The sequence below is a fragment of the Typha angustifolia genome, chromosome 9, assembly GCF_048772165.1.
Source record: "Typha angustifolia cultivar Huaian chromosome 9, ASM4877216v1, whole genome shotgun sequence".
In the NCBI taxonomy this organism is placed as follows: Eukaryota; Viridiplantae; Streptophyta; class Magnoliopsida; order Poales; family Typhaceae; genus Typha; species Typha angustifolia.
The window spans coordinates 12,782,295-12,808,233 of record NC_133247.1 but is presented as its reverse complement, the minus strand read 5'-3'; the positions used below and the strand labels follow the sequence as shown (position 1 = coordinate 12,808,233).

The following is a 25,939-nucleotide window of genomic DNA, read 5'->3' as shown; positions in this document are numbered from 1 at the left end:
AGAGATAGGAACGACAGATTAAAATTTAAAAAGAATAAGAGAGGAAGAAGACCATCAAAGTACAATGTGAGAAATATGACTGTGCTAAGATAGAGTTATCCATCTGTAAGTGAGAGTAAATATATAATTTAATTTTTTAAATTAATAAATCATAATAATTCCGACCAACTACAAGGGATAGAAATGTAATTTCATAATTTCTATTATTAGAGAGGTATTTATATGCTTTTATAATATATGGGGCAAAGTGATACATGATCAAAATATAGAGGGGCAAAATGTAATTAAGCCTTATTTAAATTTCATAAATGCAAGGTGTGAAATATAATTTTCCCTAATTTTTTATATCTAGCTAGCATTAGACTCACCGGTCCGGTTTATTCCCGGTTCGAATTAAATCAGAGCGAGTTAACTTCACATCCCCCTAAATTAATCCGCTTCAGTATTTCCCTCTTCATACCGATTTAAATTTCAAACGAACCCTAACTCTCTCTCTCTCTCTTCCCCTCTTAATCCTGACTTCCAAACCCTTATTTTGGGTTTCTTTAATTCAATTCCTCTCAGTTTCTCGGTTATGAAGCGATCCAAGTTTCGAGCAGTCAATAAGGTCTTAGGGTTTCTTGAATCCGTTCTGATGGGTTGCTTCTTTTCGTGCTTTCGGACAAAGGACGACGACCGGAGGAATAACCATTATTGCAACAATTTGGCATCTTGTGACGATCGGGTAGAAATAGATACTTTTCTTTTTATTAATTTTTTATGATTTTAGATGATTCGATTCCATTTCGATGTCTAATGCGAATGAAAACGGTGTTCCTGATAGCAGGATCCTTTGGTGTCAAAGAACCAGCTTGGCTCTTTGTTCTTGGGGGAAGAAGAAGGTCCGATCTTGGAGCCTTTTAGTTCAGATTTCTGCAGAGATTTACTGTACCATAGCTGAATGCAAATTGTTGTTTTTCTTGTTAGATCTTAGAGAGAATGGTTCTCCATGTGGGAAATTGCAGAAGCGGAATATAGCTTATAAGTATGATAACGATTACATTGATGAGGATCTCAAGCGTGAGGTTGGTCAATAAATTATTCCCCGGTGATAATTTCACTGAATAGTGGTTTATCTGCATTCTCTTTGCCATTTCAGAATTGCTGGTCTGGGTATTAATTTACTTTTCAATGTTTGATAGACTTAGAACTAAGGGTTGTACTGATTTAGATTGTTAGTTTTTTTTTTTCTTATGAAGCTATATGCCTAAACAACTTTTTAATTGGGATATGACAATTTTTATAAGATTTTTCTCTATCATCATCATCATCATCATCATCATCGTCGTCGTCGTCGTCGTCGTCACTGGGCATTGGCTTATTGGGTTGCAGTGAGTTGATTGTGGCATCATTGGTCTCAATCTGAGCATGGTCAGCTCTTTTGGTACTTACCAAGTTTCTTTCTGATGGAAGATAATGAATTCTTCTCATAGTCTCTTCTTGTTTGAACATCATATGGATTGGAAAGTTCCAGTGCACGGGTTCATGGTTTACTAGCCACAAGGAGTCACATCTTTTACAATTTGAGGTTTAAGTAGACTAACTCTACCTCAATTCTTCAAAAGAAATACTACAATCTTGCTCTTTGCATATTTTTCGTAGATTTTTCTTCATGTTATTATGCTGGCTTGTTCTATGCTGATTTTTCTGGTCAATAATTAAATGCCATGCTTTACCCTCTGCCTATCTACCTGCTTTTGAATGTAACTTTTTCATGAAATTTGTATATATTTTAAATTTTATAATCAGGCCAAGTACCTCAAGTCTTGCGGTGCAATATCAGAAACTCCTGCAGAAATTTGGAAAGCATCATTCGGAACAACTGTTCAAAGTACTAGTGAGGCTGTCTTGTTCCAGGAATCCCGTTCACTCCTTCGGAGTGCATCCGGTAGAAAGCCTGATTCGGATCCACAATGTAATGAAGTATCTAATACTCCACCACATCTAGAAGAAACTTCAAAGTTTGAAGAAAAGATATCTGAAAGGTAAAGTTTCTTATGCCTTTCTGATTTTGATCTGATTTTGATAGTATTGAAGTATTATAAATAATTCGGTAAATTTATAAATTTGAATTTACAATTTTTTCATGTATGCCAAATTTCATGGAACAGAGTGAACTTTGAAGGCAGTGAACAGGCAGCTGGAGTTGAGTCGCAATTTCAACCTGTTAATTTCGACATGTCTCCATCCCAAAATGATACCAGAATTCGAGCCCTTAGTTCCAATGATTCGCCTTATCCAACTCCTTTAGTTTTGACAGATGAAATGCAGACTCCTGGAACAATTTATCCAGGCCACCTGGAGAATCCTAGAAGCGAGAAGCGTGCTAAGATCAGAACTCAGTACGCTTATCCTGTTTTGAAACATATTGAGAACTTATCACAAAGGAAGACAATAGGAGGAAACTCATCCTCACCGGTTCAATTGCAATGTTCAAGACCAGATTGCCAAGGGAAACTACAGCAGATTGCACTCCATCTAGTAGCTAAAGATTCAGAATTATCTGAAATTCTAACTTCCTCATCTTCAAATAACAAAAAGAGGCAGCACCGAGGGAAGATCTGTACAGAGGAATGTTTCCAAGTCATAAGTCAACAAAGTGTTCCAGAGGATATGGAAAACAGAGAGCCAAATACTCCAAAGATTGTTATCTCAAACTTATCCCATTGCTTGAAGCCTCCAACTCTGGAGGAGCATAAAGAGGATCTTAAAAATCTTATAGAAGAATCCTTGCATTGTAGTGAGAATTCTGGCACAAATAGACATATAATTGGGATTTTTCCTGCAAACTGGAATAATGATGAACCTGCGCATAGATTTCCCAAATGGTGGGACGGTAATGGAATTCCAAACTCAACAACCAAGTACAAGGAGGTATAAATTTATATTCTTTGTCTTCATTTTCCTTCATGGTTTGCATTGACTATTATAATATTGGATTTTCTTTTATCAGGATCAGAAGGTTAACTGGCATGCTACTCCTTTTGAAGAAAGGCTAGAGAAGGCTTTGTCAGATGATAAACTATTTCCTCAAAGGTCTAGTATCACTGCTCACTAATTTGTTGTTCCTTTTTGTTTTCAATTCTGCACACAAACTTTCTCACAATGTTCTTTACTTCTTTAATTGGGTTCCATTGCAATTTTAAGTGACAACGGGTTTTAAGTCATGAAAATATCCTCTTAAACTATGAGGGTTAGGCTGTTGTACCCTCATCAGACCCTGCATTTGCTGGGGCCTCGTGCAACGGACGCTCTATCTTATGCTTTACATCTTTGGGTCAGGCAGTTGTTTGATTTATGTACCAAACTTGATTAACAATGTGATGATTCAGGAAATTTCTGAACAGAAGGTTGGTTGAGCTTGAGGAAGAAGGTAAATAAAGTTTTTATACAGGCGGGCTTCCTGATAAGGATCAACACAAATGGAATTGCTAAGTGGAATACATGCCAAAAGGGCTGCTAAGCTTTACAGAACTTATATTCACAACTGTGTGCTATAATTTTTCATTGATATATTTCCATTTGAATTAGTCTTGATGGTTGTAAAATTTTAACAAATCTGCAGCTCCTTGTGGGATGTTGCTTTTGTTGTGCAAAGTAATCTTCAGTTCTGAATTAGTAAAGATCCTACATCTCTGGATATCCCTTGTATATTCTCATTTTGTTATAAAAAAATTTGCTAAAAGTTGCATTAATTTACTAATCTGAAAAAAAAAAAACAGAATTTGTGAAGGCTTGTCTGCTTATGATTTTCCTATTGACAGTATTGTGCCTTTGAAACAGTCATTCTGTTTTTCACTTGGGATTGTTTAAACAAATGTTTGTTCCCCTTGTCTCAATTCTAGAAATAGGTATGGTCCATCATTCTCCCAGTTGAGAGCGAGATTCTGCATGTAATGCTGCAAAATCTTTAGAAACAATTTTATTAATGATGGATAATGAACTGTAGTTTGTCAGATTTTTCCAACTAAAATAATCTGTTGTGCTCTTTCATATCTTACTCTGTATGTGATCTTGTGGGAAGTGTGTCCTCCATGCATCTTTATCATTTTTTTTATATCTTAAATATTAGAAAAGAAGATTTGAAGGGGAGACACTTTGGAGGAAAGTATGATTCCTGTTTCCTCCAAAGACCAGCAACTACTGAAATAATCAGTCCAAGAGGAAGGCCAAGTGTAAATTGAGAGACGACTAGTGAATAGGCAACAAATACCTTAGCCTACAGATGATCAGGAGGTGATCAACTGTCTCATTCTATACCTTAACTCAACCTACAAATACCTTGTGCCACTCACTAAGTCGCCGAAAAACCTAACCTCATCAATTTCTTCTAAAACTGAAAGATTATACCCTACGGAATATTGACTTATAACTCTCTACTTGGAGGGCCTCAACTGTCATCTCCGAGATCATTTGGAGCAGCACTATTGTTATTCATACCTAACACAAAGACAACATCATTTGTTCATTTTATGATAGTTTTCTTTATTAATAGAAAGTAATATAGTAACTATAACAGATAAACCATATTCTGTAAACAGATGTAGTCAATTATCGAGAACATCGAAGCCACTCATTGGGATTTGCAGAAGAAATGCTTAATTCTAGCAATTGCTCTGTTATAGTATATACACATATATGACCCATAAAAATATAAAATTCTTGCTACTGACTGAAAGTACAACAAATTAGATAATAGCCATTTGCACCTTCGGTTATCTTACAAAACAGAAAATTATATTAAATCATGTATATATATATATATATATATATATATATATATATATATATATATATATATATATATATATATATATATATATATATATATATATTTATGTATGTGCATATGTATTACATGTTTGTATGGACTGATGTATGCACCATTTGGAATTTTTTGACTTCTTTTGAAAAGGAAAGAAAATATACTATCAACAAAAGTTTCTTTTCTGTCCTACTCTTTCGAAACTGCTGCTTTGCTCAGTCTCTTTGGTTGATTTCATGTTAATTCGTGGATGGATACACTTTCTGTCCCACTTGAAGCCATATCTCTTCACCAATCTCATTGTCTGCATTTCTATTACCATTGTCATATCTTAACAGGATACCGAACAGAATTTTTCCCTGCTTCCATGAAGATTCAGTTAAGGAACAATTTATTTTCTTTATAGTCTCACTTATTTTTATCAGATTTTTTCCATACCTGCTGTCGTCTATATGATGCTAGTGTTGCCAATGGTTCCTTTGACTTCTGTAATTGTCCAGATTGCTGATCGAGATTAATCATCTGACAGCGGTTGCATCCTCCCAATGCCTAAAATATGTAACTATCAGCGAACTATGAGATAAAAACTTAATAATGGAGTTAAACCAAAATCCTCACCAAATTGAGTTACTATCTCTGCATGTTACTGACATGTATGAATAAGTAAATTCATGACCATGTATGAATAGGTTAGATTTCGAATTAACTAGCAAAGCTTTCGAGGTTTCCCAAATAGTAATAACAAGAAAATGCCGCACATTGATTTTTTACCAGTTCTCTCACATGGAAGAAATTTGGCATAATAAAAGGTCAAGAAAAGAGGACAAAACTATATAGATTTCAGTAACAAATAGATCAAGGGAGACAGCTAAAGAGCCTCGAAGAAAATATCATCAATGATAGTGTTCCTTATATCTTTCCACTTTCTCCAAACAGGATCAGAAGCAATACCAGTTGTAAGGAACAGAGAAAATGTGCAAAGTGTGTCCTGAAAATGTTGACACTTGTTGATACATATAGGTAGTCATGACATAGGAACACAATAATGCCACCACTGTATCGCTTATACTATTTCTTTTTATAACCATTCCATACACCCACCAGGTTGCTGCATCAAAAGCTCCTTACTACGTGTCTAGCCACAATGCAGCCTAAAGTATACGGTTGTCTGATGAGGCAGTACAAGGTAAACAGATTTAATTTTAAGAAAATAGGCAGTAAAACAAGTGCAAAAAGATAGGATTTCAGAAAAGAACATTATAAAATTGATAAAAGACAGATAGAATGTAAAAACTTGAAAAACAAAAATTGAGAGAGAAGAGGGTTTCCTCCCCTATTCTTCTCCGTCACGCAACGAAAGGGGTGGCTACAAGATTTCCAGCCACTCCGAATCAAAATCAGATTAAAATTTAAAACCTAACTTATGAAAACCCTAAATCCTCTCTTATCCACCCACCCTAGCTCCCTTCTTTCCTTTTCTTTTATCATCATCATCTTCTTCTTTGTTTATTGTCGGAGACGTTGTCATGGAATAGGACCACCAGAGTAATTAGAGACCACCATGCGACTCGTTGGTAAGTCCTCTCCCACTCCTCAAATTTAATTTAAGTTTATTAGGGTTGATTAGAAATATCTAAATTTGGTGCTCATAGTTTCGTCGGCAAATTGGGTTGACTAGCGGCTTCGGGTCGCTGCCGCTCGTGTTTAGGAGCTCCACATCGTTGGCTTCGTACCATAGTTGCCTTTTGGGAAAGCCTTCGAGGCTCGAATCGCCACCAACCAATAGTTAAGACTGTGGGTCGTCGCTGGTGTATTCTCCTCCACCTTGCATGGTTTGGTGTGTCGTGAGGAGGGGGCAAGATAGGCTGACACAATTGCCAACGATGTTCTTTCTCCCGCCCTTCCCCTCTTTTTCTTTTTCTCCCTCATCATTCTCATTGAGGGAGAGAAGGGTTAGGCTTGGTTTCAACCCGAGCCAACCTTTTCTACTATGGGGGTTTGGGTCTGGGTTTCGGACCCAAAAACCTGACTCGATCCTTAGTATTGGGTCGTGGGCTGCAGACTAACCCATAGCCCAGTCCTTTTTAAATATTGGCTTAGGCCTTGGCCTAGCCCGATTATTATAAAGATAAAAGAAAAAGTGGGCTACAGGCTAGCTACAACCCAACACAACTAATTGGGCTTAATTTGGCCCATCTGAACAATTTATTTAGCTATAAATTTTAGAAATCATAGTATTATTTAATTTAAAATTTTATTATTAAATGTGGTAATTTTTAGCACATGGATTAGAGATTAGAAATTTTAGTTGTTTAATCTAGGCTCTAGTGAGTAAGTTCACTCACATATTTATTCATATTGTATTTCATGCTTTTTATCGGGACACGTATTTTTCTGTGTGCAAAATATATGATTTAGTGCATCGATATACTTCGTGTAAATACCAAAATTCTATATTTGGTATAACTTAGAGAACAGTTTCAATATAGATCACTTAAGATTTTTCATGATGACTCAAGTCTAATTAAAAATCTAATGAAAAGTCATATTTTAGATCACTGTAATAACTTTCTTAGATTACTCTGACAGGGTTAGAGAATAGTCTAATGTTAGATCGAAAGACTTTTTGAGGTGACTATAATCTCTTAACGGTTAATGGAAAAGACATAATACATTTATCACATAGTTACACCTCCTGGTGACCCTAACTAGATTAGTTATAAGAAAAAGACTCGAATGCCATCTCAAAGTGACTTCTAGTTGACGTGGACTCACAGGGTATAGAACCAATTGAGATAAATAATATAACTATTATTGAGAAAAAATTCACTATGTTAGAATTGAGCATATTATGAGATATGACTATTTGTTATTATTATTGTCATTATTATTGTTACTTTAAGAATATGCTTAGTGAAATTATCATTTTATGTCGTTGGATATAGAACTTATTTAAAGTTATAAATTTTGAACTTATTTAGATTTTGAGTAGATTCCTCGTGCTAAGCTATAGTTGTTGGCTCATAGAATTTTTCTTTCTAATATTTCAGGTAATGGTCAGCATGGCGATTGGGCAAGATGCACCGGGACCCCACCTTCACTTAGAATCTACCATTTTGACTTTTTAGTTCTTTTGGTCTTTATGTTTTAAACTATCTGTTAATTTACTTTGCTTAGAAACACATTAGTGATGACATTGGTTATTTTCATTATTATTGGTTTAAATTATCGAAGTTAGATTTTCTAATTAATTCTTGTTATTGTGTACTTAGAAAATATTAGTAAGGTTTCATGTATCTCAAGCGTATTGAGGTATATGGCCGGTCATGAATTGGGTCGTGACATAAAAGGTGCAAATATCTTAGCAATTTGTGCCAAGCCCAAGCCACTTATTTATTTTGACACCTCTAGTTGTTAGTTCATGGGATTTTTCTTTCTAATATTTCAACAACTGGTCAGTGTGACGATTAAGCGAGATACACCGGGACTCCACCTCCACTTAAGATCTATCCTTTTTACCTTTCATTACTTTTCGTCTTTATGTTTTAAACTATTTGTTTGTTTCAGTTTGATTAGAAGCACATTAGTCGTGACATTGGTTATTTTTATTATTATTATTATTAGATTAAATTTATCTAAATTAGATGTTCACATTAATTCTTATCTTTGTGGACTTAGAAAATATTAGTTAAAACTTTGTGTATCTCAAGTGTATTAAGGTACATGGTCAATCATGGTTCCAATTTCAGGTCATGACATAAGCTTTTACAATTGAATTGTAATGATAGAAACCTTCTGCGAGTAAAAATATTTGCTTAACAAATATTCATGTGTTAGTACCTGACACATGTAAATGCTGAGTTAGCCAGGTAAGAGAAACTAAACTGCATTATTCTATGCAGTAGCAGCAGTACTCAGATAAATGGACACTATGACTTCCAATTGCAAATGAAGAGCTCACCCCTCATTAATTGTAGTCTGCTTAACTGCAGAAAAGCATAATGCAACCATGTTCATCTTATGAAATGCAGAGGGTAAGCCCTTTCCACTATGCTATCAGAACATTTCAATAGAAAGTTATAATGCGTCTTTACTCCTACGACATAGAAATAAAGAACGAACAGAAAATGTAAGATGCTTTTACTGGATTTATCTGCTATCAATCTATTTTCACAGAACAGCATGAGACATCCCTTACTGGGTACATCTGTTGACGATAATGAAAGAAATTAAGACCAATAGTTTGTGAAACGTAAAGAACTCACAGTGAAATGTGCCTTTCCAATTTGAAGGCTTCTCCAAGTATCCTCAGCATAAGGTTTTGACCCCGAAATTACAAGATTTGGGCGGAATCTCATCGCATCAACAAGGAGAGGCTGCCTAGACCTCGGTATATGTTTCTCATAATCTTCTAATCAAAGAAACTAGATATTATTTTACAATTTCACTATAATAGATTAAATGAAGACAGAGTAAAAACAAAATTTTCCCTGTGCTAAAGATTGCATTTTACCTATGCCCTGAATCGTAAGGATTAAGGAAGCTGCAATAAGTATAATATATGAAAGAATCACATCTGCTATTTGGATGGAAAATAGAGATTATAAACTTCTTGGCTGAGATTGATTGGGCAGTATCAAAATCCAAGTTGTACCAAAGTAGAGATGTCTAATAGTGGAATTCTCATGCATAATGCTTTAGTCTAATGGAAAAAATGTATGTTTACATGCATGAACCATCTAGTAGCCAAGTCTTGCAGGTTCTTCACAAACTACTACTATCTAGAGAATAACCCTTGGCTGACAGCTTATCACAAACTACTGCACAATATTCCTAACTTTCTAGGTTCTTGAATCTTCTGGAAAGAATTTCCCTTCTTCGGGGAATTACAGAGAATACTTATTATTACTAGCATCTCTCTTTTCAAATAGGAAGTAGCATCTCTTTTTTCCATATGTCATAGTACTTATTAAAGGTATAGATGAGAATAACCTCCAAATATCATTGCACAAGGAGAACCTTAGATGGAGAATTTAGTGAAAAAGAATGATCACTTCCGTTACAAGTTATCTAGCTTTGGAAAATTAACCAATGGAGTTCATCAATAAGACTAGATGGAAAGTCACTACAGTTGTGGAAAGTTGGGGTGACATACTGACTATTGATGTGGCTGACCAATTTGCTGATTTACAAATACAACAGCAAAGATTTTCCATTTTTTTTTTGTTGAGTGGGCTGGGCATAGGTAGACTTATTAACACTGGAGGAATTTACAAAACGGGAGAGAAAAGGGATTACGGGGAAGAGAAGTCCTCAAAGAAGATAGGAGAGAAAGGGAGTGAAGAACCCATCTCAGAGAGGGAGATTCGAAGCCCGGTCAGAGTTCTAGCTTCTTCCCAGAAGATCCTCCTACTGCACTCCTTGCAAAGGAGCCACCAAAGTATCCCCATGATTTGGTCAAAAGCTTTGTGGACGCAAAAATGTCTTAATATTTTGACTGTAGAAGCATACTATTCAGTACAAAAATAAAGTGGTGCAAAATCTCATATGCAATATGCAGGCTTCAGGCTTGTATCATTGTTAGCAGTGATAAAGATGAACAATATGATATAGCATTGAGCATGTAGTAGGCTACTAGCAAATTAAGCTTCAGTTTCAACTTCCAAGTATACAGGTCATAACTCAAAATGGAACCATTGGGATATGTACATCTAAAATTTTGTAGACAACAAGGATACCTCCATTTTGTGCATCAACCATCCCAACCAATGGTCATAAATTTAACAAAACTTCTTGTTCAGTTCCAACTTGCAACATTCTGGCGCATGAATAAGGTATCTAGATTAAATGATTTTTTGTTCCGACAATAATAATTGATAACTCACCATCCACTCTAAAAGCTTAAGGTGTTATAAAACAGTGCCCTCACTTCCGAGGTGAGATATTTTGATAAGCCTAAGAAGTGGTTAAATAGATGGAGATTTTATATTTAAATAAAATATCGGTATAATAGGATTTAAACTCAAGATCTTTGCTTTGATATTATGATAACTCACCAAATATTCAAAAAGCTTAAGCTTTTAGAGAACGCTGATTTTTTATATTTTATATTCTAACACCAATAATTAGATCAAGATGATAGACGACCAAACAATGATTTTTAATTCCAAAATTTTGACATAGAGTGAATAGGCCATAGAGATTTTTGTGTGTGTGTGCAAGTGCATGTGTGTGAGTACGCCAGTATTTGTATTCGTTATTATCAGGCCAAATGCTGGAACATTACAGAATCATGAGGCTTGAGCTTTGCCTATTAAGATATAAAAAGAAGATGAAAGAAAGATCTGATATTAGGCTTAGCTTGCAAAATTTATGTGTATTCCATTCATCGATACAGCATTAGATCTTAGACAAGTAGCAAGAAAAATTGACATTGTAAAACAATTACTAAGAAAGTAACCTCAAAATAGGCTAGAACAAATATCAATAAAGAGACAAACCTACTTACTTGATTTTAGCCGGTCGTTAAGATCAACAGTGCTCTCTTCAGATACAAGTAACAATTGTGCCTCGTTTGCAAAATTCAGCTTGCTCCATGTATCTCTGCAACTGTCTTCTCTGCCAGCCTTGTTTGTGCAAGAACGAGATTTGGAACTTGAAGATCTCACAAATGTACAAGGACGACCAATGGCTCTAGTGAACCACATATTTACCTCATCATCATAACTCTGTACGTCATATCTTGCTCAAGATAAAATCAAGAAGAGAAGTGCAAACATAAGTAAGAACGATTGACCAGTGAAACTTTAACTCCTGGTATTAGAAGCATTATAACACAAGTAACTAATCACAGAAACTATCCTGCATAGAACAAATAATCAGAGATAATGAACTTAGCATCATATTGCATATGAAAACCTATTGCTAAATAGAACTGAGATATCACTGCAGGAGCCTCCTTTCTAAGTTCTCGTACTTTCCCAACTACTCCCTCACTACCCCACACTTTCACTCCTTACTTTCCTATTTATCGCAAATCAAAATAGAATAAGAGGAGCCTCTTGAAGCATAAATTTTATACAGAAGCAATCTAGTTAACACTCACTACTATTAAAAAAAAAAGAAATGAAATGTCAGTATTTTCGTCTTTGAAAGTAATTTATTTCCAGACTACAAGTTGTGATCTAGAACTATAAATGCCTCCAGCTCATATAATATTGGCACCAAATCAGCAGGCCAGAACAGATCGAATAATGGCAAAACTAACCCAACCACAATTAGACCATAATATAGATCAGCCAAAATCAAACCCAACTTGGATCTGTAAAATGTCAGAGATTTGAAATAGAAGTCCAATATTACCTGACATAGCAATACCATAAAAAGTGAACTTTATCATATCACGGTTAAGAACATTGATGCCAACATTCAGAAAGTAAGGTCATTCTTAGCATGACTAGGCTCGACTTTTCATTGTCTTTGCACTTCATTCCCTAAATTAGGTGGCAATGCCACCACTTTCATAGCAATTCAATATATTCTCACCATGTCAACTCATACAGACATACCATGTTAATGTAAAATTGCAATACAATAGGTAGGGATCAATGAAGAAAGGAAAAAAAATACTTCACGAAGGTGACAATATGGAACAATTAATTTTATTGAAAAGTTACTAGTCAACTATTGTTTTGACAAATCATTTTACGAATTCATGTGTATGTTTTTGACATTGATAGTAATAATTCAACAAAGTGACAAAATGTTAAGAACAATCATCTACAGGGACACATAAGTATGATGCACATGGCCAGGTGACATCTTACTATGCATGGCGAAGATGACTACATGAGTTCCATATACTTGTTCACAACTTTCAATGTAGTTTACAGAATCATTGGTCAAAGATTATATCTTTTAGTGAATTGTCAAAGAAAGATATGAAACCATATGAAATAAGGAGTTAAGTATATCAGAAAGTGTCTCAACTCTCGAATAATCTCTAAAATGTCAAGGAAACTAAAAATTTAGAGGAAGTGTTCCAAGTGGATACCTTTGACCATATACATCCATGTCCTCATTTATGCATGATGAATTCTTCAAAAGAGAAATTTGCAATTTCTCTTTACAAATTGGTGATTCTAAATACAGCTTCCCGCATTGCAAGTCAATAAATGTACGAATAGAGGACATTTCTGGAACCTGCAGTGTGATATATCAGGCTACAAAAAGAAAGTGCAACACTTGGCCACAAAGTAAGAAACACTGATTTTAAAATTTAAAGCAAGGGAAAGGACCAGATATAATTCAATATCTTATTATTAGTCATTCAAAACTTACACATAAGTAGACCAGAAATTAAGTAAACTGCGATCCTTATGCAGCATATTCATACAGATTACAGATGGCACAAATTATAAACATAACAACATTACACATTCATAAAGTCGCACTTATATTTATGAAGATACCTTTTTCTGGGTAAGAATCTCACCGCTCGGCCCTTTAAGAAGCCATTCTCGATCATATTGTAACCCTATTCAGCAAGGACAAAATTTAACAGAAAGTTTTCTTTCATTAGCTGTAAATCAATAGTTAAACTTTAATGTAGACTTACATTTATGTCAGAAAAGATATAACTTTATTTAGTTACATCTACTGCTCACTATTGGAATTAAGATGATAAATAATTTGTAAACTTGCCACAGAAAAAGATGGTCCTTAAAGGACACGTGTACGGTGATAATCCGATACACTGGTTGAGAAGAATGGGGAAGAAAGGAGAAAGTAAAAAATGAGAGAAAAAAGAGAAAAGGAAAGGAAAGAGAAGGAAGAGAGAAAAAAGAAGATAAAGTCAAAGAAAAGAGGGAAAAAGAACGCTTGTTTGGGAAAATGAGAATGTTCAAATAACAAAAACAGAAAAAGGAAATTTCTCATTATGAGACATCTTACATATTATTATACATTATTGAGAAATTTTGAATACAAATGAATTTGCATGCCTTTAACAAATTTTCTATTTGGAATCCAGACTAGTCTGCTGCACGATTTATGATAAAAGAACAGGAAAAAAAAACTTGAATTTGCATATTTATAAACCAAAAAGAATCAAGCATACCAGCATTACTTAGGGGCCATCTATGCACAGTGAATCCTGCACAGGATTTCACAGGGTAAACTGTAATGGATTTCAGTTGAACAGCTACTATAGCCTGCTGTATTCCAGTACCTGTGATTCATAACTTTGAAAGATATAAAGTAAATCGTGTTGACATGAAATAGACATAGAGCAAAGTGCTTTTACATTTAGATGACAACTCATGTTGAAATAAAACCAAACAATATTCCACATAATACCAACTTCATTCCTTGCTTTATCAGATTTCTTCAATTCTAGGAGTATATTGCAAGTTTCTAACAACTGATTTAGAAGTGTTCATGTCTACTTATCCTACCTTCAATAAAATCCCTGCAATCTAGTGCTCTTTGCTTCTCTGCATGGCCCACTTAATAACCAAAAATAGTTAAATTCCCGAACTAGATAAATTTTCAGAACTGAATCAGAAGACAGAAGAATAATTGTTCTACATGGGAAAGATGGTCTAATGTTCCTTTTATCAGGACAAAAATATATTGCCCAAGTGCTGAACTTGCTTTACTGAGTAATTAGAGAAATTCTCAGTCATAGTTGTCTCTATTTATCCAATGCTAATCCAAAATTTTTTTGAATCATGCATATCCTAACCATTTACCACATGAACGAGCAAATTATTCAGGTGATCAGATAAAGATGGAGTTAATTACTCAAGTAACACAACTATTTTGCAGCAGGATATCAATCATTCATTCCAACAAACATGAAACTTTGTATCTTATTTTGCAGTAGGATTTCAATCATTCATTCCATGCCTCCATGGAAACATGTAATTTTTTATCTTCTTTTGTAGCAAAGGAAAGAAACAAACTGAAAGAAAACTGAGAAATAACATTACCTGAGAGGTGAAGCATCTCTAATCTTAATGGATTTCCATTTTCAAATGATATAGACTTGGATACAAAAGAACTTTCTAAAAATTTCAGAAATATCTGCAAAAGAGATTAAATGGAAACCGCTCTTAGTACCATAAATAGCAGAAGAATTGTAGAAAATAGTTACTCAAAAACAATTTTCATTACTTATGCAGTATAAAAATATGTCATGTCCAAAATCCAAGCAGCTTGAACTAAAAATCAGATCACAACTGGAAATCAATCTAGTCGACCCTTTCCACTCCTATTCTCGATACATGGGATGCTCCAGGCCCGACTATATACCCTGTAATGTCAGCTTGACTAGCACAGCTTGCCCCACAGCCCAATAACTACTACTAATTCCTAATTGCCTATATCCTTTGGTCCTGAAGTGACATATTATCTTCTGTAGCCTCATCATCTAGAGAGCTTAATTGGATGCTATGCACATCGATGAGATGGTTGCAGATAGAATTACACATTCCAGTACTCATCAACCCTGATGTTATGCACAACCTTGCCTCACTTCAGTATAACAGAAAAAATAAATTCATTCTGTAATGTCCATTTTCCACTGTCCAGTTTAGAACCTCAATCATAAAATTTTCTGGCACTTCAACTAGGCTACGGATCCAGAATAATCTGTTGAAGTTCTAAACTGTTTATTTGCAAGTAACAGCAACTTCAATGAAGGTATTGAGATGATAATCCCAAATTTTCTATCATGAACTTTATAAGCATCTATTACAGTTATAACAATTGTAATTTGTAAAATAATACTGAACAGTTGTAGTGCTTCATCTCAAATGTGTTCACTATAGAGACTAAATTGAGCATCACAAAGAGATAGTAGCTATGGTAACCCTGATACAAATCGATACCTCTGCATCTTCATATGTTGACATGTAACCAAAAGATATCCGAACGGCACCAGTTGGCTTTCCATGTAATATGTCATTATCATCCCAGCAAACATGTCCAGCCTGACACAAAGAAGAACAAGTTTTTACAGGAAAAAAAAACTTTCTTTCCTAATTACAAAATCTAGTTAAGGAAACGCCACAAAACCATTTATATTTGCAGCAACAAGCTTTTGCACTCAATTAGAAAGCCTAGGAGAGAGATATATATTAAGAAGTTGGATGACTTGTCAGCTGTCACCTCCCAGTCAAAAGAAAGAGGATGTGATGTACCTCAAGGTTTGAAATTAGATCTGACTGAGATAAACCAAGATATTTGGCACATGCACCAGGGTTGCAGAAGCATCCTGTCTACAGTAAAACCATAATATCGTAAATTAAAAGATTGTCATGCTAGCAAAACAATGACTTAGGATGTATATATTGCAGAAAACCTTTCACCAATGCAGTTTAGTTATCCTTTATAACCTCAATAAATCAAATTAGTATATGTTGGCCCTAATTTTGTTGTACAATAAAGTATGTACAATTTACAAATTTTGACATGTCTATCTTCATTCATTAAGACTCTTTCGATGACTGAACTCATGGGTAATAGACAGTAGAATATAGACATTGAATATAGACACTATCATAACTTCTATTAAATGTGCACACAGAAAACCTATTTCATCTTAGCATTTGTCTATAATTTTGTTTGTAAGTAACAATTCTGAAATGGACTTTTACCTAGTGACAGACCCAACATGTAAGTAATATACAACAGAAAGAAAGGAAAAGGCAAAAGTATGAAAAGTTGAAAACAACCTATTGAACAGTCAAGCTATCCATCTTCAACACTATCTAGAAATTGAAAAAGAACCACCATAGTTACCATACATTAATAAGCAATCCCAACACGTGTCTACTCAAAAGATCACACAGCAAGACTAATCTCATAAATATAGATAAGAAAAACAAACGTAACGCTTAATATCATTCTCTTACTCGCAAATGAATCCCTGATAATGAAGCCAACTTTTCCACCTCACGATATCCAAACCAGGAGCCATCTGCTCTCTTTAAATTGAATGTAATAATGGGACCCGTTTTCAGAGATGATACCTTAACAAGGGATAAAAAAATTGATAACGGCACTCCAAGCTATATAAAGATAATATCAAATAAAATATGTGGTAGACTGATAAGTAAATGACAAGGCAAATAACAGCATATATGAAACCCTCCTAAATTGTAATGGTAACTTATTAGAGACTATAATAAGAAGACTTACAAACATTACTGAATCAAGAAAGAGAAAACAGCAGAACAAAAAACAGATTAATTCCTTAATTTTTGTTAAGGAAGTCACTATGTCAACAAAATATTCTCTTGATCAGCCTTCCCAAAGAGTAACAGCATATGACAGGACAGGCATGGAGATCACTTCCTAGGAAGTTAGTAAAAGATGTAGAGGATTTGATAGAAAGATTGAAATGATTATGAAGTTGAAGCATCAAATGAACAGCAGAAGCACAAAAATCAGAGTACCAAGTAATATAGATTTCAGAAATAAAGCAAAGGACTATATAAGGAAGATGTTATATATCCTACCATGGTTGATTAAATCAAGTTAACTATGAAAGAAATTAGTTGTTGAGGTTGAGGAGAAATCATCAGTAAACATATGCTGTAGTAGTAGAATCCTCAGGGATGGTGACTGGATGGTCCATTCACCAAACAGATTAGAACAGCATTACTATTCCTTTAAAGGTAAGCTTGCCCATATCATGTTGTGTAAATAGACACAAAGAAGTATGAAAAAATTCAAAGCCAATGAATTAAAGTATGCTCAACCTTTGGAGTGATAAACTATACTGACTTATTTACCTTGGAAATGTTTCTTCCATAAATTGTGCAAACATTCATTCCATTTGCATGCTTTAGGTCTATCATCATGTTCCTTGTGTAAGTGGCAAGAGATGTTGTATGTCTGCACAACAATGTTCAAAACCTTGATTAATAGATTGCATGCCTTACGAAGATCAATGTGCCCCAGAATGTACCTGAACTTAAATAAGAAATGATATTAACATATATCTCCTACTATGGAAATACATATCTCACGGGAACATACATATCTTATGACAACATAATGTCAAAGTAGAAAATGCGAACAGACAGAAATTTACATTAAGTTGTGTTCTTAGGGAAGGTCTCTAGTCAAACATAAATAGTTGATATTACTAAACATAAATAATTGATATTAGTAAACAAAAAGCTGTTTCGGCTACTGGGCTTCATATATCTATTCTTAATTAAGGAAAAAGAATGATATCATGGGATAATTCAGGAAAGAGAAGTCAGCTACCTGAGGTGTAAGAAACATTTTAAATATTAATTATTATAAGGATCTTCATAGTTCTCTAAGGTTACTCTTGAGAAAAATGAAATGGTTGTGTCCACATAAACAGGACTGCATAAGCCTAGTTGGAGGTCAGGAAGCATAATAACACCCAATAAATATCTACACAATAGCCAAACATTTGCTCACTCTATGGTCGTACTTTTATAGACTTGTTTGATGTAGAACCAATGTAATGTGGTGCATTTGAACACTAGAAATCGGCTTGTGAAAATTTTATCATTCCTTGTTTCATCTAATTATGCCCGTCTTACAAGCTGGACTAGTTTAGATCTGCTCAAAACTGCAGTTACCTTCTATTTGGTCCACATCCTAATCTAGGTGTCTAGTAAGGATTTTCCACAGTGGTCCTAAATAACATCCACCTTCATGTCTGATGGATTTTACACTCATATTCTCAAAGGAAGCTCTGATTTAACCAGAAATACCTAATTGTTCCTTAAATGGTACCCATGTTCATCCAAGCTGTATATCTCCAGGATTCCATTATGGCATTATCAGCTCTTATATTACCAGCGAGTTCTTTATGGTAGAACTTGTTGTTTAATTGAATTTGCTTCATTTAGGCTCATGATTCAACTTTAGACAACCTCCACAGAGAAGGATGATATGAAAGAGTTACATACTTAGCTAGACTTAGCTAGACATGATGAATCTTACAACTCATTCACTTGCGAGAAAATATTTCAAGACCTTTTCCAATACAAATTTAGTTAAAGATAAGTCAAAATTAATGTATTTTGCTAAACATCATTTGTTTAACTAGATGATACAAAATAATATCTAATGATACCGGATGGTTGTATAGCAATACAGAGCATTTAAAGATACACCAGTTTGATGACCTAAGAAGACTAACCACATTATTACTCTATGTAATAATCTTGTGAGGTCAGCAAACAGTTCTGCAGTCTAGGCAAAGATAAGAACAATATTGCTCTATAATAAAAAATTAAAAAAAGAAAAGGAAAATCTATTGTCAACTGCCAACACTGAGATTTAGTACCTCAATACAGAGTGAAAATGACCAAAGCCATATCAGTTGCTAAGAATGTGAAACATTAATAGAAGTGATTTGTCAAGAGTAAATAAATGACTACGAGTGGACGACATTCAGAAATGACCTATTGTTGGAGATGAAACTTTATCAAGGATAAGCTGCATCACCTTCTAATCCCACATTAATCAAATACAGATTTGTTTTTAGCCATAAAAGCTATCTGAGGAAGAAAACGAATAAAGGCAACAAAAGAAATTTATCCTAAAATTAAGGTAAAGAATATGAAGGACATCTTGAGCTGTGATTGAGGTATAAAAAGAAATAACAAAGAATACCTATTAGTTAGTATTCCTTCAAGTGGAGGTTAAGTAAATTGGCATAATAGTAACATAGTTGGACTGTTTAATAGTATATATATAAAGTAAAATGAAATATAAATAGCATACATGTAAATGTTTTTGAAAGTTTTTGGAAGTTTATCGTCTACTCATCCATTAAACAAGTGCTGCAACCCTCACAATAATACTAACTCATACTCTGTGTTAACATACCGAGCAATAGCAGATATACTCAATGTATCAATAATTTTGAAACCATGACGAATAGAAGCTATGCCCAAAAATGACAGGGTTCCATCTTCAAGTACTTGCTCAATGCTCTCTCTTCTTCTAATGAAGTCAATATCAGCTATTGAAGCAGATACTGTGCCTGTATTACTGTACATATTAAAACCAAACAATGCAGAAGAAAACTTGGAAAAAATAACAAGCGAATAACTAACCTCCACTAAAGTATGTCTTTGTTAGAAAGCTTGCTGCCTCTGCATAACACACATCAAAAATTGTAAAGAGAAAAAAATAATGACATGCTCTCTAACAAGTAAGACTGCTGAAAGGACATTACGAAAGATTTTTCAAGTGCCAATATCTCTCTCGAATAGAACACAGAGATTCAAACACAGATAGCAGATAGCCTTAAATTTAGAGCAATGAGGTCAATAAAAACAGATCATGAACTAGTTTAGGGATATGTACATTTTCAGAATAAAACAAAGTAAGAAACAGAGGATAATGTTCCAGCTTTCAGGCTATTCTATTACAATGAAGAATCTCAAACCTCAATGTCAAGAATATATCAGTGTCCTCAAGAGGAAAGATACAGTTATGGCTAGTGACAAATAAGAAAATGATGCAGTCCACCAGTCCATTCATCATGTTTATCTGAATTTTAGATGATGATATATTTCTAGTACCCATACCTCGTAATTAGACAATTCAACAAGAATCCACTGGAAATATGATGGAGAACAGAATTTTCTAATAATTTTCTATTATTTCATGAATGAAAGAAGATAGGAATACTGCGGGATGAAATCTTACTTTCAAAAAGGTCACAATTGAGATGGAAGTAAACACTTTATAAATTTGCAATTAAATTTTTCTTCTCGTAAAATTACTAAACTTATCATAAATCTAAAGGAACCAGAAAAAAGAGCAGGGACTCTGATATTGTCACTGAGAAAGTTCAAAAGGAGCCAGATTGAACTTTGGCAATACTTTGTCTTAATTTGACCAAAAAAGGTGAAATAGTGACTTTTACAGCATAATTTTTTCTTCTCCTTCTCTAATGGAGAGATCATCTTGGATAAATTTGACTGCTCTGCCTCTAGATGAAAATGCTGCAATTTTAAATTGCCCATCATAAGCTTACTAGAAGTATTTCTATATTTAGAAAAAAGTAAGCTGGAAAGCCATAATTTAAGGATCAAACGAATATAAAAAGTTAATTTGACTTTGTTGAATGAAAGAGTGCTAATACAATCTAAGAGTATCTAGCAGTAAGAGGATCAAAATACTGAGATGACACATTCACAACAGAGCTAGTAACCTAAATTTCATAAAGCAATCAAACGTGTCATCTGGTGTAGGTGCAGGTCCCTCTGTAACTTAATCCATCTTGTCCTACAGATAATTTATCTAATATAAATCAAAGTAAAAGTGGACTAACTCTAAACAAGAAAACAACAGATATCAAATAATGTCGTCGACAGTGTTGCATACCATTTCGAACAACAAGCGCTCCAAGGCCAGTTGGATAACCAAATATCTAACAAAGTCAGCATATATACAGTTAATATATCAATAAGAAAAATTAGGTAATTTTGAGGGGATCAAGATGCATGCAGCATATACCTTATAGAAAGAAAAGACAACAAAATCAGCAGGATACCTAGCTAGATCCAGTGGTTCAGTTGCACATCCTTTTGCTGCATCTATCAATACCATCCAGCAATCCCTGTGCCCAATATGAAATTGACAAGCATCAGAAATTTATGCAGTCTTAAGATTCTAATCCAAGAATAAGGACAATGCTTAGAAGATTATTTGACAACAGTAAAAATTCTTTACAAGAAGATGTACTTGCAAATTACCTTAGATATCTAGGTATTATCAACTATCAACCATATCGACCAGCTACGATTTTATTCCCTATCATACAAATAGCAATGGGCAAAATAATCTGAATTTCTTGTACTTGATGACTGAGTAGGAGATGTCTAAAATTACATGCTTTTTGGTTCTTTTGAGTACTTTTATGTATGTAGATCAAATGGAAAATACATTTTGATATCGAGAGTTTTATTCCCCTCTGGATGTAAGTGAAAGAACAAGATAAATTATAGCTCACATAGATAAAACAGAGACAGACAGACAGACAGGATAAAAAATAAGCTTAGATTAAATAGATAAATAGGCAAAAATTCATGAAAGCATGTTGACCAGTTAACATCTAAATTCTGTCATGAATCTTATTGGCCTAACGAGGAGTCAAAGTGCAGAACTCAAGCACACGAACTTGCAAAATTACGACCTGCTAAGATTTTAATTGCGACCTGGTCTTCAAATAACGAAATTTTGCTTACAGAACCATTGGTCAACCCAAGCTATTAACCAATGGTCACAAATGGGGCATTTACCAAATAGGGTATTATAAGTGCAAATCATGATGTGGTACCCAAACCAAGCCAATAAAACAGCAATCAATAGTGACTAGGAAGTTACTTGAGGCAGATAACTTATGTTTAAACTTTAAAAGAAAGAGTAATTTCCACTTTTATTAATATATACTAAGTACATATACAGGCAAAAAAAACCATTAATTCACATCTTGATCATCACAATGATGGTATTATGAAAAATCTCAAACTTGACAAGAAAGGCCAAGCATCAGTGTACATGAAAAATTAGATTTCTCTTAGAACACTATGTGAAACTATGTCTAAACATTTAGGGATAGGCCGACTGCATCTAAGATCTAATATATATTATATACCACCTATTTCATCAATAAGACAAGAAAATCTAACAGAAGTGATGCTTATATAATATGTAGATATCCTCAACTGATTTTTAGGTTATAATCATTTCTTGATTTCAGTCACATTTGAGGTTGACATTAGTTGGATACTTGGTTCAAAAATAGCTAATCTTGACTGAAGCACTTGTGCACCATCAATACCTGATCAATCTCTATCAAGAACTGAATCTTACCGTTTCTGGGAGGGGCCTCCCAAAATTTTTTGTGCATCTTCCTTGATAAGCCTAACCAAGTTAAGATCAAACTTTTCACCAGAAAAATTGCACTCCGAAGGGAATGCAAACATGTTGTAAACAGTTCCTGCAGCAAAAAGTATATAAGAAGCTATATGGATTACATCACTATACATTCAGATCATTTGATGGGGGTAAAAAAGAACATCAACGTCAAGTTACTAAAGGTTAATGAACTACTTCAACTTGATAACTAATCAATCAAAACTTATAACAGAATTTCATGAAGAAGGCAGATAACTTCCATGAGATGATTACATAATATGCATTTCATGTATCTAAAACAGCTATTAACTGGATCTGAATAAAAATATTCTCCAAGAGAGTCAAAAGAATGAATCTACATTTGGGACAGTCAATGGAATGGTGTCTTATAGTGCCCAAACTGTTATAAAGATGTAATATTTAATGAATGCTCAGGACCAATCAGTGTCCAAGTTAGGATGGGCAAAGGTATGCAGCATTTGATATGAAATTTCATATGTTGAACTGAAAGCCAACAATTGGAGAGTTGAAAGTAGTACAGTTGATCAAAGGACTCTACCAAGAGAAAGAAAATCATCAGAAAGCTCACCTTGAGGATCTTGTGGTAATATATTTTCCGCTCTCCTTTGCAATGAGTGCTTCAAAATCTGAATAGAAGATTCATGAGCTCCATCTTGTACATTACAATGCTCAACCTCTTCAATATCAACAGCAAGAGCAGCTGCTCCATTTTTCAGAGCATATCTGTGAATGCATAAGGATAAACTAAACCAGCAATTTGTTACAGATTTGCACATCTCTTGAAGTTAAATATCAAAGTAAAAGTGCCTTCATTTTCAAGCAGCTAGTTCACAGGAAATGGAATGCTTTTGGTTAGCTAAATGCAGGACAAATAATTAGAAAGAGATTTCCAAGAAATCTACAAATATGAAGCAAGAAAGATAATATATAAATCATAAAAGAGACTATCTTAAAACTCCAAAGCATAGAATCCTCTTTGTTTTCTGAACAAAAAGTGAGCATAAAACAATTTTAAGCAACCATAATTATGCTCAAACCCAAGGCAAAAATTCAAAAATCCTGATGACGAGGAAAATTTCATTTGGGTCACATAAAGCATAGATTTTAGTTAAATTGTTGCACATTTTCCTTCTTAGAGATTTTTCTTTAAAAGATTAAAATTTACCACCACATAATGCTAACATCTTAGGTAAACAATCTTCAATTCCATGGATAGTTCTGTAAACTGGCTGGATACTCTCTAATTCCAAGCACACTGTTATGATTTTCCATCGTGTACATGTAAGAACTTTCTTTACTCCAAGGAAAACATTCACCAATAAGTTTTATAGCTGCTGTTGCCCCAGAAGTAAATATGCATCTGTAGCTTTTTGGAGACGCATTAAAATAGTTAAGAACCTGGTAAGAACACATCTTCATTATTATCAATGAAAAAGAGAACAGCATAATGAACTATAGTACTATACTAATAGCTAGTTTCAATGTCGGAAATGTGTAATGCTATAAATTTTCTTATAGCCCGAAGTTTGGAAGAAAAGGTTACATATTTACAACTTGATGGTAACTGACATTGATGCTGCCACTAATGAAAGTATTGCAGAACGAAAAGATTCAATTTTCTTAAAATGAGCCTACAGTTTCTCACACAAAACAAATGAGTTAATCGTGAGTGTTCAGAACTTTAGCTACTCAAATATTTCCAAGTTATACTTATATTTTGAGTTTTGATGGAACCTCTTATGGCAAAAAGTTTAAAGGAGAATGTTAATGGCAAGTTGGCAACCTCCTCCACGTATCTGTATCTAGATCTGTTTCTAAACTTTTTCATGACAAGATTAGTGGAATTACAAAACTAAAATGAGAATACCTGCTGGCGTGCGGCAGAAACAATGTCGCTTGTGGCCATGCTAGAATCACTCTGACTATCTAAACCATCACTTTAAAGAACACAAAGTTCCAGGATTTATATTGGAAAAGAAAACATCAACGTGAAATCATTCGTAAGGCCATAAACAAAAACCAAAGTTCAGCATTATAGACTACCCTGAAGAAAATAGAATACAAAAAAAGTATTGCAATCTTAAGAACCCAACTGCTCAAAAGCATCATTAATAGATTGTAGTAAAGAGAAAAAGATAAAAAGGCTAAACTTCTTAGGGAACTCTAATCAGACTTTCCAAGAATCCTACGAACAAGAAGAGCATATTAAGAACACACTCTCAGGTAGACTATACAAAATTCTTCCAAAAAACAGAAAGCTCTTTTTAGATGCTAAACATTCGGAACGAGACCAAAGAGCCATAACCAAACACCCTTAAAATTCCATACAAGATGACTCCTTGAAATTCAAATTAACCAATTTAGGATACGAGGATTCCCATATACATTAGACATGAGGTCCTTAGCAACATTTTCCATCTGGGTTTCCGAGTAAAGAGTCGCTCCGGCATGATCCAAGTAAGCCATCCCTGCAACAACCCAAAAAAGAGGCACCCATTTGCATCAAATCCTTCGTATATAGTATCAACAACGCAAAAAGAAGGAAGTTTTCAATAGGAGTCAAGAAAGAAAGGATTGGATCGGGTTGAGACCTTCCAATCGCTTGAATTCAGTGGCGCGAATCTCGTCTATGTTTTTGGGAGCATTTGGATAGCCGTAGTCTTCCCCGAAATGTTTCAAAAACTCCTCTTTCCTCGTCGCCATCTTCTTCCTTTCTTCCGCGCGAGCAACAATAATTCCACCGGGAAGCGTAAAAAGATAAGCAGAAGTTTTCACCTGCTATCTTCTCTTAATAGTCCTCTCTGAGTCGGCGCGTGCTTGGTTAAGGTTGAGGTGTCGGATTCTAAAATAAATAACATAGAAGTAGGATAGAAAACCAATTAGCTTTAGCTTCCCAACTTCTTGTTCAAGAAAAATAAAGAAGAAGAAAATTGCCCCCAACTTTGATCGTGTCAAATAACCAAAAGAACGAATCAACGATACCCTCCTACTCGATGTGGTCGATTGACTCGATATTCTCATCTGTGGGAGGCAAACGTCATAGGAGATGTTGGAAAATTTATGGTATTTATGGTAAACTTCTGGACTTTCTATGTTGGAAAATTGCTCAATATTTACAGAATAATACACTCCGAGTCAAAAATGTCAAGTGTAAGCGTAAGCACCTCTTTTTTTAAAAAAAAA

General features: G+C 34.4%; 2 protein-coding genes across 10 annotated transcripts; one reads left to right on the top strand and one right to left on the bottom strand.

Annotated features, from left to right (window-relative positions):
• The first annotated feature begins 475 nt into the window (after positions 1–475).
• On the top strand, positions 476–8,635 carry LOC140766626 (protein JASON-like). 2 transcript variants are annotated; one of them, XM_073106112.1, is made up of 7 exons: positions 476–724; positions 827–881; positions 967–1,064; positions 1,789–2,024; positions 2,151–2,913; positions 2,993–3,075; positions 7,855–8,635. In XM_073106112.1, exons 1-7 carry the CDS (start codon positions 575–577, stop codon positions 7,856–7,858), a joined length of 1,389 nt encoding a protein of 462 aa, XP_072962213.1. In that variant the 5' UTR covers positions 476–574; the 3' UTR covers positions 7,859–8,635. The 2 variants fall into 2 exon arrangements, with proteins under 2 accessions (XP_072962213.1, XP_072962210.1); XM_073106109.1 differs by lacking the exon at positions 7,855–8,635 and adding an exon at positions 3,372–3,725.
• On the bottom strand, positions 4,713–25,861 carry LOC140766624 (molybdenum cofactor sulfurase). Of its 8 annotated transcripts, none has more exons than XM_073106104.1 (23): positions 25,739–25,861; positions 25,348–25,598; positions 25,126–25,224; positions 24,624–24,682; positions 23,994–24,154; positions 23,325–23,479; positions 22,691–22,817; positions 21,332–21,434; positions 21,200–21,245; positions 19,921–19,959; positions 19,691–19,847; positions 17,605–17,707; positions 16,723–16,839; positions 16,009–16,086; positions 15,697–15,798; positions 14,797–14,890; positions 13,923–14,033; positions 13,276–13,340; positions 12,858–13,006; positions 11,313–11,545; positions 9,070–9,215; positions 5,243–5,353; positions 4,713–5,163 (listed from the first exon to the last, which is right to left on the bottom strand). In XM_073106104.1, the coding sequence occupies exons 2-23, from the start codon at positions 25,457–25,459 to the stop codon at positions 5,044–5,046; spliced, it is 2,487 nt and encodes an 828-aa protein (XP_072962205.1). In that variant the 5' UTR covers positions 25,460–25,598; positions 25,739–25,861; the 3' UTR covers positions 4,713–5,043. The 8 variants fall into 8 exon arrangements, 6 of the variants coding, with proteins under 6 accessions (XP_072962205.1, XP_072962204.1, XP_072962206.1 ...); XM_073106103.1 differs by having other exon boundaries at positions 25,698–25,843; XM_073106105.1 differs by having other exon boundaries at positions 9,070–9,212; positions 25,698–25,843.
• Positions 25,862–25,939: the final 78 nt, after the last annotated feature.

What these genes read in the sequence shown, in the direction of transcription:
- LOC140766626 (XM_073106109.1), top strand. Translation starts at nt 575, where the DNA reads ATGAAGCGATCCAAGTTTCGAGCAGTCAATAAGGTCTTAGGGTTTCTT. An exon ending in TGGCATCTTGTGACGATCGG is followed by an intron (nt 725 to 826) that starts GTAGAAATAGAT and finishes TCCTGATAGCAG; the next exon opens with GATCCTTTGGTGTCAAAGAA. An exon ending in CAACAACCAAGTACAAGGAG is followed by an intron (nt 2,914 to 2,992) that starts GTATAAATTTAT and finishes TTCTTTTATCAG; the next exon opens with GATCAGAAGGTTAACTGGCA.
- LOC140766624 (XM_073106104.1), bottom strand. Translation starts at nt 25,459, where the DNA reads ATGGCGACGAGGAAAGAGGAGTTTTTGAAACATTTCGGGGAAGACTAC. An exon ending in ATGGAAGAAACATTTCCAAG is followed by an intron (nt 16,840 to 17,604) that starts GTAAATAAGTCA and finishes TCCCTTGTTAAG; the next exon opens with GTATCATCTCTGAAAACGGG. An exon ending in ATGGCCCCTAAGTAATGCTG is followed by an intron (nt 13,341 to 13,922) that starts GTATGCTTGATT and finishes CTTGCTGAATAG; the next exon opens with GGTTACAATATGATCGAGAA.